At 36.2% G+C, this 12,236-nt stretch overlaps 1 protein-coding gene across 24 annotated transcripts in view; it reads left to right on the forward strand.

Moving 5' to 3' along the window:
- The window catches only part of WNK1 (WNK lysine deficient protein kinase 1), a 150,097-nt gene that overhangs the window by 111,842 nt on the left and 26,019 nt on the right, over positions 1-12,236 (forward strand). For 8 of the 24 annotated variants that reach the window (XM_077871565.1, XM_077871568.1, XM_077871567.1 and 5 more), the window contains exons 9-15: positions 1,303-1,380; positions 7,940-8,089; positions 9,365-9,823; positions 10,567-10,848; positions 10,987-11,040; positions 11,537-11,625; positions 11,722-11,884. In XM_077871565.1, the coding sequence (XP_077727691.1) occupies positions 1,303-1,380; positions 7,940-8,089; positions 9,365-9,823; positions 10,567-10,848; positions 10,987-11,040; positions 11,537-11,625; positions 11,722-11,884 (1,275 nt within the window). Of the gene's footprint in view, positions 1-1,296; positions 1,381-7,939; positions 8,090-9,364; positions 9,824-10,566; positions 10,849-10,986; positions 11,041-11,536; positions 11,626-11,721; positions 11,885-12,236 lie in introns of all 24 variants that reach the window. The other 16 variants (XM_077871570.1, XM_077871576.1, XM_077871579.1 and 13 more) reach the window with 12 other exon arrangements.

Below are 12,236 nucleotides of genomic sequence, written 5' to 3' on the forward strand. Positions count from 1 at the left end.
AGTGGAGTCAGTATTAACTATTTGATATATTCTGTATATTTTATCATATTTATCCATGTATAAGTCTTACATAAAATCTGTATAGGAGACTTTCCAATTATATTTTCAGGGCATCATTTGGATCTTCTTAATATTCCATTCTTATAAAGTATCACATGTTCTTAATACTTGTTTCCTATGTTTTTCCCTCAGGGGCGTAAACAACTCCAAAAGTATACATAAAGTATCAGTTATTTAGAATAGTTCTAAGAAGCAAAAAGATCCAGAAACTTGAAAATTATGCTTCATGGGCATGCAGTGTACTCACATTAATGTACTAGTTGTTAGCCTATACTATAAATCTTACTGCACTGCCAGCCATTCTTTAAGCTTTTCAAAGTAAAATATCAGGTGGTTAATTTATAGACATACTGCCCGAAGAATGCATACTATGTAAATTTTTATTCTTTAAACAAGGTTAAGATGGAGCAGAATGTGGTATCAAATCCAAGTAAGCTTCAAAGAAACTGAAATGGAACACCAAAAGTGGGCATTTTCATTTCCTTAACTTACTGTATAAAATCTTGTATTCATTTTTCACCTTCTCATTTATCTTAACTTAGGTGACTTCTAGGTCAAGGTTTCTCAAATTCATCACTATTGATGTTTTAGGTTGGACATATTCTTTGTTGTGGGTCATGGTTCTTTGCATTGTAGGATGTTTAGCAGCATCCTTGGCTTCTAATCACTAGATGCCTGTAGCAGCCGCTTCCCCCAGTTGTGACAACTAAATGATCCCTGGGAGGGCAAATTCACTTCTAGTTTTGACAACTGTTGCTCTAGGTCAGTGATGATAACAGACTTTTTTACATTTTTGGTAAAAGTCACCATGGCACTAGAAGTAGCAACAAAAGGAACCAAATTAGCACTATCAAATACCCTTTTGTCTTTAATTGTTCAGATATAGGAGTTTTTCACATCAGTAATTGTACTACTATTTTCCTGATTATTATATTTTCAGTAAGAATTTTATTATGAATCTTAGTATTTTGAATAGCTAAAATTATAGCCAGAGCATAGCAGTAGTAGTTTTAACCATGAGTGGTTTTTGCATGGAATCAGGATATGTTCTGTGATATAATCCTCCAACCTTTTCTTACAAAAGATACCTCAGTGATCTCTCCCATACAATCAAACTAATGTTTTATTTTGCTTAGGCAAACTTGCAGGAGTTTAAATATTTATTACAAAAGCCTGACCTTTCTATATACTTATCTGGGGCTTTGCTAATTTGTTGTATTCACTTCTTTCCATCACGCACAGGGGCAAAGCCAGGGTCAGCCATCCTCAAGTAGCTTAACAGGGATTCCATCTTCCCTCCCCATACAACATTCTCAGCAGGTGAGAACAACTCATTGCTACATTTTATGGATTAACAGTAGCCAAACACCATTTAACATCTTTTCATGAATTAGATTCCTGATATAAATAGGCTTGCTATGTTTTTGAAAGAAAAATCAAGAGGCATAACATTTCTTGTGTTTAGTAACATTCTAGAAAGTCTTTTAATGTATTTTTAAACTATTAAAGTTAAACATAATGTTGAAATTCAAAAGAATCATTGTTAACTTATAACATTATTCATCTGCCTTCTAAAATAGATGATTCTACACATAATTTAACAATACAAAGAATGTCAGTTTCGTTTTTATATTTGTGACTTATTTTATGAGCATTTTGCCATTGCCTTCATTGTATTTAACTCTAATAATGCTAAACAACTTAATTATTTCTAATTTGTGGAGTGGGATATCAGATTTTATGCTAAAAGAAACTGAACAGCTATTTTAGGAACTTCTTAAACTTTTTTTTTGTTGTTTGTTTAAGATTTTATTTATTCATGAGAAACACAGAGAAAGAGAGAGAGAGAGGCAGAGAGACACAGGCAGAGGGAGAAGCAGGCTCCATGCAGGGAGCCTGACGTGGGACTCGATCCTGGGTCTCCAGGATCAGGCCTTGGGCTGAAGGCAGCGCTAAACCACTGAGCCACCCAGGCTGCCCCTTAAACGTTTTTTTAAACTTTTTTTTTTTTTTTAAACTTTTGATTTGAGGAGTTTAAGCCCCCAATGTTCAAGGAGCTAAAAAGATTATTAGTACAGTGTTGATTATTAGTACAGTAGTTTAGCAAAACTACTAATTCTAAAATTAAATATCTGTAGTTCATTTACTGATATTAGTTAATAGCAATTATTTGCATAGGAATAAGTGGGTTTTTTGGCACTATCAAATATTTATTAACTGTTTCAATAAAATTTATATGTGACACTACATATGTCCTAAAAACTTTCTGATGAACTATTTCATTGATAGTTCCCTATGACATGTGTTTTCCAACCACCAAATCATAAATTGGTTTCTGTTTCTATTAATTTTTTAAACAAAACTTTTAGTTCTTATTACAAATGTTCTTCTTCTAGTCCAGCATGTTCATACAATCATTTGATACTAGTTTAAGATTAGATGTTCCTTGTTCAAAATTAGTTTGTTCATATGTACATTTATTTGGTGACCAACAGCCCTGTCACAGAATTTGCTTTGTCTTGCTTCTGTCCTTTCTTTCAGAAAAGCAGCAGAATCTGTATATAATTATAAATTTGAGTAGTCATATTTTTGCCAAAAAGTACAAATTAAAAAGTACATAAAGATATTTGAGGACAGAAGGACTATAATGGATACCACTCTCCTGTGTCTTTGGACAGAGGCCAACACCAATAAACTGAGCAAATTTAAGTGTGTGCACTGTTTTTCCTTTTCCAAAGGAATTTTTCATATATCTTATATGTGGGCATTTATGAGCAAATGAAGATAGTGAAACCATTCAGGTCATCGATAAGAAAAATATGTGGGGGTAAAGGAGGGCAATTCGATAAATGTCAGGTTAAAAGAATCAGGTAGTTGACTCTCCTGGGGAAAAAAATGTAGCTAAAATATGGCTATTGTCATACTAAAAAATTTATGTGTCAGTGATGCTTTTTTTAAGATAGTTTTATTTTGTGAATTGCTTTAAATATAGAGTGGTATTTAAGTTACGTAGAATCATAAAACGGAGCCCTCAGTTTATGTAAGTGTATATAGTCTAGAATACTTAACCGTTTCAGGGTTACATAGCCAGTAAATGAAGAGAACTAAAAATTACAAGTCAGAATTCAACATTTCTAGAATATTGAGGGTTTTTTTTTCCCTATATTAAGGTTCTATATCAGGGACTTCTGATTCTGCAGATGTGCTTAAGAAGCTGCATTTATTGGCTTCAGCTACTGGGGTTTCATGTATTTTTTTTTTTAAGATTTTATTTATTTTTTCATGAGAGACGTGGGGGAGGGGGGGAAGGCAGAGACACAGAGGGAGAAGCAGGCTCCATGCAGGGAGCCTGATGTGGGACTCAATCCCGGGACTTTGGGATCATGCCCTGGTCTGAAGGCAGGCACTAAACCACTGAGTCACCCAGGGATCTGCGGTTTCATGTATTTTTTTTTTTAAAGGTTTTGAGCCCTCTTTACTATATGGGTGAAGTTTTTTAGATGTGAGTTTCACTTTACATACTATCAGTTTCCAACCCCATCTTAGGAAACCGTATCTCTGGTTTTACTAGAATGAGGAAAGAAATGTACTTTAGCTAAAATTTACTTTATTTCATGGGTTTCTGGAATGTAACCAATAAGGGATTGCTTTTTTCATGTTTTTATCAAGAGTCCCTTCTAGTGGTATGCTGTATCTTAATGTACCAAAAATACCTTCCTTCTACTAGAAAACTTAGTAGTTCTTTGCCATACGCCATATAGGCCATAACCCAGCTTACTTAATTTCTTCGTAGGACCATGTAGAATCTTCAGGTATTTCACTTTCTGTTCAACTGAGGCTCATGAACATTTTTTTTCATCAAGCACCATTCCTTGTCCAACAGATAGTACATAGTCCATATAGGCTATTTGAACTGGTTTCATGAGGCAAGTTAATAAAAAAACATGATTTCAAGTTGCTACACACAATACTTGTTTGGCTGAAGCACTGAGTGTTAGCCAGTAGGATTGTGCACAAAAAGATCACCATATTCTCCTGGCCTACCCAGAGGTGCCACTTTTCCCTAAATACTCTTAAGGTATAATTGGTATATGTGCTTCTCATTCATATGTTAAGCACAAAGTGCTGGTATATGTCTAAAAACTTGTTTCTTGACAGCTCGCTCTCTCTTTCTCTCTCTCTCTCTCTCTCACACACACACACCAATTAAACAGATTTTTTTCATAATTGAGTTCATGTTCCCAAGGACTATGTGCTAGGTAGGCACTGAGGGTCTATCAAGGTGGACCAGATAGGACTACTTTCAAAGGATCCTAAATAATCTAAACATATCTGTCAACTCCTACAAAACAAATAAGCATAATAAATTAAGATTTCATACAATGTGCAAAGCACTTTACCTGTATTTTTATTTAATTCTTATATGAACCCTGTATGTATACTGTCATTTTCATTGTACAGGTGGGAAGGCTGAGATGAGATCTGGAAAACCTAAGTAACTTATCCAAGCTTACACAACTTAGAAGAGGTAGAAACAAAATTTAAATCCAGTTGTCTTACTCCACAACTCACCAGTTAACTACATGCCAATTATGCCATGAAAGGAGAGAAATTAACATCACCTTCAAGTGGGGGGGCGGGGGCAGGGAATATCAGGAAGGCTTTATGAAAGAGCATTTGGACTGGAATCTGAGTTAGACTCAGATGTAAGAATAAAGAATATTCTAGGCCAAAAGGAAAGTGGAGGGCAGTGTAAGCAAAAGTAAAAGCACAAAGGTAGGAAAACGTGAGACAGAAACACCTGTAGTTCAGTTTAGCTAGAATACAAATAAATGAATGTATAGGTTCATAGAAGAGCTGGTTGAGGGCAAATCTAGATGTAAGCATAGTTCTGCATTACTAAGGGTGAGTGAGAGGTAATCATATGCCCATATATAAGGTAGGGATTTTTTCCTCAAATTTTCCTCTTTCCCTCAGTAAAGAAGGAAATCAACATAAACTTAAACCTTTATAATATTTCCATATTACAGACTTTCACTTCCTTTATTTTGAAATAACCAAAAAGATGTTAATGGAATAAAACAGAACTGGTGAAAACACATGTGCCTATAAGGATCTTAAAGTAGTATATGTAGTTGGAAATGTTTATAGAGCATATCTGACCGAGTTGCTTTTAAAATAAAAGATTGGAAGTTAAACATAGATTTGGTCCTTATTCTTAGGAAAACGACTTAACTATCCAGGTTCTGTATGTCATTGTAAACAATTTGTTTGAAGATCACTGTAAGGAGTTAATACAAAGATCACACAAATATAAACCTGTTAAGACAAAACCACAAAAACCCCAGCTGTCCTAATTTTTTTTAAGATTTATTTGAGAAAGAGAGAATCTCAAGGAGACTCCCTGCTGAGTGCAGATCCCACTGTGGGGCTTGATCCCATGACCCTGAGATCATGACTTGAGCTGAAATTAAGTGTTGGACACTTAACCAACTGAACCATTCAGGCTCCCCAACAACTGTCCTAATATTACTCATGATGCTTGTTACTGCAGATTCTACCTCAAGACACAACTTACAGAGAAAGTATTTGCTATGTTCCAGAAAACTAGAGCCTTCATAGTATAGCTCCAGTAAAGGAGACTGGTTTATTATGTGGGAAGAGTTTGAAGGAGAGGCAGAACAATATTTCTAAATTAATATATTTATGTAATGTGCCATCTTATTTAGGTGTGTAAATTCCTTAAAGTCAAAATATATTCAAGTTGACCAAAAAGATTTTCTGGATTTTTTATGGTTCTTTCTCAGTGGAAATATGGAAAATTATTTTATATTCAGAGTTGCCTTAAATTTGGATATATATGATATGTCTTAGTTGCTGAAAAGACATATTACATAATTCAGTAGCCATCTGCTCCTGATTTAAGTTAAAAAAAGAATACATTATCAGAAAGAAGAATAAAACAAACATGACTACCATTGTGTTTCAGCATTTTGGAGGAGGTAATTTTAATTGATACAATAAGAACAAAGTAAGAAATAACAGGAGAGAGGCACCTGGTTGGCTCAGTGGTTGAGCATATGCTTTGGTTCAGGTTGTGAACCTAGGGTCCTGGGATCAAGTCCCACTTCAGGCTCCCTGCAGGGAGTCTGCTTCTCCTTCTGCCTATGTCTCTGCCTCTCTCTCTCTCTGTATCTCTCATGAATAAACAAATATTTAAAAAAATAAAAATATCAGGAGAGCAAAACTATTATTTGCAGATTGTCATCTAACAAAATCTAGGATGTTCATGAAGGTGGCCAGGTTCAATATATATATAAAACAAAAATAAATAAGTCCTAGGGATGCAGTATATAGCATAGTGACTACAGTTGCTATAGTATTGTGTATTTGAAAGTTACTAAGAGAGTAGATCTTAAATGTTATTGCAAGAAAAAAATTTTAACTGTGTCATAATGGATGTTAACTAGATTTACTGTGGTGATCATTTCACAATATGTGCATATATTGAATCATTATATGTCAATTAAATCTGTTTTAATATATACCCACACATATAAACAAATAGCTTATCTTTTTTACCAGCAGTAACTAATTAGTTGTATAGACCGGGATATATGTAAAAAGCTACTGGTTGTAGCATTAAGTAGCAAAAAAACAATCAGCTTAAATGTTCATCATTAGGATATTGATGCCCTTGATAAATTATATGAAAATAGCATGTTAGAGAACAGTATTTACAGAATGGGCATGCTTTTGTTTCAGAAAACAAATATGTCATTTTTTGTAAATGACCACTTAAATATAGGGGAAAAAATCGCAAAAATGATAACCAAACCACTAATAGTAGTTGCCTCTGGAGAATTGGTGTGAGGTAGGCTATTTCATTCAACTTGATATTCCAATAGGTTGGTTAAATTTTTTATTATAAACAGCTGTTTTATATTAATAAGAATTTTAAATTATAGGTATTAGAGAATTTTGAAAATCTGGTATGAAGTTCAGATTTTTGTTAGGCTAGAGAGAACCATTTATTTATTATAAAATTTAGTATTGAGAGTACATTTATGCTCCATGCTTTAAGTTTAGGTGTATTATACCACAGTGCCTAGACATTGGTCACTAAGACTTTGTATTTAGCTTAGCTTAACGTAGATTTGAAATTAGCTTTTTTCATTAAATAAAAGCCAACGCAGAATTTAAAAAAAAAATGCCTAGCACATGGTTGATTACTAAATGTCACTTATTCCCTTTGCCCTACTTTGAATTGAGTGATAGTGTCCTTTTCAAAGAAGGAAATACCTTTTTGGCAGTAAAATGAGCAGTCTCTAAGGTATTACAACTAGCAAATGATAGAGCTAAAATTCCACATTCAATGCTTTTCTCACTATTTTGTGGCTATAATCAGAGCTATTCTTCAAGGAAATTAATTATACAGTTGATAAAATACAATAAGAGAAAGAGATTAAAGGAGGAGATTAGATTTGTTTAATATAGGACCAAAACGAGAGGTGATACCAAGAAATAGGGTGGAAAAATGGGGAGGGCAGTTTTGGAGGAGGGAGTATTTATTTGGGTATGTGATCTAAAGGTGTTTGTGAATGACCTCCTGTTGGGGTCAGAGGGATAATAGGTGAAGAACCAGTGGTGACTCAAATTTTGAAACATTGGCTAATTGCTCTTGGTTGTACCATCATGAAGAACACCAGAGGAAAAAGAGAAGTAAATGTAAAAGGGAATTGATTAATCTGGGTTTATGCATGTCTTAATTCCTAATACTGTCATTTACAGATACAGAAGGCCTTAGGCAAATATACTTCCTTAGAACCATGTGATTAATGATTTGAAATAAAACTGAATTATTCTATTTTATTTTCAGCAGCAGGGAGTACAGCAGACAGCCCCTCCACAACAGACAGCGCAGTATTCGCTTCCACAGACATCAGCCTCCAGTGAGGCCACTATTGCACAACCAGTCAGTCAGTCTCAGGCTCCACAGGTCTTGCCTCAAATATCAGCTGGAAAACAGGTACGTTCTTAATTTCTAAATAGATGATAAAGAAGAATCTCCATATAACTTTCTCATGGAAGGTTTTTATCTTCTGTAATAGTGAAACACTGAAGTTGGTTATTTTCACCACAGAAATTCATTCACAGAAATGAATTGACAATTGTTCCTTTTGTGCACACGCATTGGTTAATGTAAATAGGTACATATTAACAGCATCCATAATCCAAACTGACTTTTAGGTTTATCAGTCTAAAGTCCATTTAACAGGCATTTGAACTGGTAGATTAAATAACAGTACTTTGGTACTTGAACCTGGACATTTTCTAGAATTGCGTCAGCTCTATCCAACATTCTAGTTTTACAGCTCTGCTGTATTTTTTTTTAATTGCTTTAATTCCCTTTAATGCAGATGTTTATTTCTGCTGTATTTTTCATGTAGATTATGCATTGCTTCCTCCTTCATTGCCTCCTGACAGTAGGTCATAAAACCTCCTTATATGGAGTGGTGTTTGTTCTAAGTCATCCTTCTAATCACTTGAAAAGTGCCCTTTGGAAGGTATATTTTACTGAATGACTTTTTTTTAACTTTAACATTGGGACTTGTTGTCCTTGTATTTTGGCATAGTGTATTGTTTCTCTCGTATTTCATTGCATCTGAGATACTGTAATTATCAGATGCACCGTTATTTTATCTAACCAGGTACTGGCACACCATTAATTGTAAGATACATCTCCGTTTCACAAAGGTTACAAAGAGCAGATTGTAGAGAGGGATGATTGTATCCTGGAATCAGTGAAAATACGGTACTTATACCTACTTTCATAGGCCAGTGTGAGACTTCAGAATTGTAGAAGCAATATGAACTGAAATCTAACTCCAGTGAGAAGGAATTCACTTGAATTCCAGTAACTACTATAATAGCAGTCATAGATGTAGTGACAACACATATGCCAAAGGATTAGGATATGTGAAATCTATCTAAATAAAACTGTAAGAAACAGACTTTGCCTATGAAAGTGTCCTCTTTCTGTTGTTAAATGATGAAGCATGAGCAGAATTTTTTACAGCAAAAGATTTGAAACAGCCAGTCTGTCAGCCTCTTTGTCTCCTATTATACTTTCCTGTTCTCTTGTGGCACACTAACCCACACTAATGTGTGCGGAGGTTTGGGGAGGATTTTCCTTCTTTTTGGCTAATACATAACTCTTGCTTTTGGCAGCCTTGCTCTTTTTTTTTTTTCCTTTTTTTTTTTTTTTAAAGTCTGTCTGTTTTGTTTTTCTTTACCTTCCCAGCTTCCAGTTTCCCAGCCAGTACCAACTATCCAAGGCGAACCTCAGATCCCAGTTGCGGCACAACCCTCAGTTGTTCCAGTCCACTCTGGTGCTCATTTCCTCCCTGTGGGACAGCCACTCTCTACTTCCTTACTCCCTCAGTACCCGGTCTCTCAAATTCCCATATCAACTCCTCATGCGTCTGCGCCCCAGACAGGTTTTTCATCCCTTCCCATTACAATGGCAGCTGGCATTAATCAGCCTCTGCTCACCTTGGCTTCATCTGCTACAGCAGCTGCGATCCCAGGGGGACCAACTGTGGTTCCTAGTCAGCTTCCAACCCTTCTGCAGCCTGTGACTCAGCTGCCAAGTCAGGTTCACCCACAACTCCTGCAACCAGCAGTTCAGTCCATGGGAATACCAGCTAACCTTGGACAAGCTGCTGAGGTTCCACTTCCCTCTGGAGATGTTCTGTACCAGGTATTGTGTTGGCTAGCAAAAAGGAAGACACTAGACAGAGGGCTTGGTTCTAATAGTAGACCATCAAAGGACTTGAAAACTAATAGTTGAATATCAGAATATTTAGCAATAATAAAGGTGTAGCTGGTCTCAACTAGGGAAGCTAATATAGTAAAATTCAGAGAAAAGATAGAAATTTCCATTTTTCTCAAGATACTTCTTAGGAGAAAGATGCTTCTCTCTATTTGATGTAAGCTGACTAAATGCTAGATATAGCTAATGATAGAGTATATCAGGGTACTTTTTTTTTATAGGTGGGATAAATAGAGTAGCCAACATGGTATCAATAAAAAGCCTTAGAGTATCCTGTCATCATATGACTAGAATGACTGATACCTTGAAGAATTTTTGCATTCTTCCACTTAAGATTGGCTAGAAAGTTGATATTTTTCTAAAAGGAATTATGTTTATTCCTCCTCTTTACTCTCCAAGAGGAGAAAACTCAGCAATTTATAGTTGTAGAGTCCTGTCCCCTAAATTTGAAACCAGTCTACCATTTCAAGAATCATTTTTAAATTATTAGGAAGACATTGGGCTACTATTCTTTGCTGTGTACTTTCTTTTTTTGTTGGGGTTTGGGGTTTTTTTGGTGTTTTTGTCTCGTTGTTTTTTTCATTTGTTTTTTTTGTGTGTGCATGTCTTACTGTTTTTGCTAATTTGATGACCCAAGCTGCACTAACTCACCTCCCTCATTTCTGTCACAGGGCTTTCCATCTCGACTGCCACCACAGTACCCAGGAGATTCAAATATTGCTCCTTCTTCCAGCGTGGCTTCTATTTGCATCCCTTCTACAGTCCTATCCCCTCCCATGCCCACAGAAGCACTGGCTACACCGGGTTACTTTCCTACAGTGGTGCAGCCTTTTGTGGAATCTAACCTTTTGGTTCCTGTGGGCAGTATAGGAGGACAGGTTCAAGTGTCCCAGCCAGCAGTGAGTTTAGCACAACAAGCCCCCACTACATCCTCCCAGCAAGCAGCTCTGGAGGTAAATGGAATTACTGCATGTTTATATATAAAACGTCTACACAGTGGGATAAAAATGACAAGAAACAAAGGTTCCCCTGTTTTAGAACTCATTTGGAGACTATTTTCAAACTAACTTCTAAATCACTTTTTCTTCCAGCAGAATGAAATGCCAATGTGGGGGCCTTGTTGCCACTGGCTGTTCTGTTGGGAAGTGAGTGTGCCTTGGAGAAGATTAACCCTATTAGCACTTCACTTCTCTAGCTAGTACTTTAGCCATTATTCTTATCCTTTCACAAATTCTTGCCATTGGCAGTCATGAAAGTATCTTGTCCTGCTGTGCTCCCAATAATCATTTTTGCCCTACTAGGAGAAAGATCTGAATCATCTTTGCACTCTGCTCTGCCTGCCCTGTTGCACACTTCTAGGAAGATGCTGGCTGCATGCAAGTTGTACTTTCTCACTACGTAGCAGTTATGTCGGCTGACGTCACACCATGCAGTCTATATGAGATTTAGCTTTAGAGACTTCCTTTGGAATTTTAAGACCACTGTCTCTAGATGCTGAATACTGGGAATTACTAGTACATTTAGTGCTTCTAGGACTTGGGGGTGGAGGGGTAAAGGAAAAAAAAAGTAGCTTTTTGGAGATGCTGAATAATAGATAAAATATATTACTGCCAAGATCTGCATCATCCTTTCTATTTACAGAGCACTCAGGGAGTCTCTCAAGTTGCTCCTCCAGAGCCAGTTCCAGTGGCACAGGCACAGCCTACCACTTTGGTCTCCTCTATAGACAGGTATGTAAAAGTAAAGTTCTACCTTGACTGATAGGGAAGGATGATAGAAAACTTCAAAATATCAAATTTTTAAACACTGAACTATTTTTTTTTAAGTGCACATTCAGATGTTGCTTCAGGAATGAGTGATGGCAATGAGAATGTCCCATCCTCCAGTGGAAGGCATGAAGGGAGAGCTACAAAACGACATTACCGAAAATCTGTAAGAAGTCGCTCTCGTCATGAAAAGACTTCGCGTCCAAAATTAAGAATTTTGAATGTAAGTGTTGCTAACTTATGGGTTTCATATAATTACTTAATGTCATTTAATTATTTCTAAGGCGGGTGCCTGGGTGGCTCAGCTGGTTGAGCATCTGCCTTCAGCTCAGGTCATGATCCCAGAGTCCTGGGATTGAGTCCTGAATCCAGCTCCCTGCTCATTAAGGAGTCTGCTTTTCCCCTCTTCTCTGCTCATGCGCACATGTGTGCACTCTTTCTCTCTCTGTCAAATAAATAAATAATCTTTAAATATTTCTAAGGCTCAGGTGTATTGATGATTTGGAATTTTCTAATCCCCCAATAATATTATTAAATTCCATATTTTTATAGTAAGGCATAATTTGCCTTCTAGA

This window comes from Canis aureus, chromosome 25 (assembly GCF_053574225.1).
Source record: "Canis aureus isolate CA01 chromosome 25, VMU_Caureus_v.1.0, whole genome shotgun sequence".
NCBI classification, from domain to species: domain Eukaryota; kingdom Metazoa; phylum Chordata; class Mammalia; order Carnivora; family Canidae; genus Canis; species Canis aureus.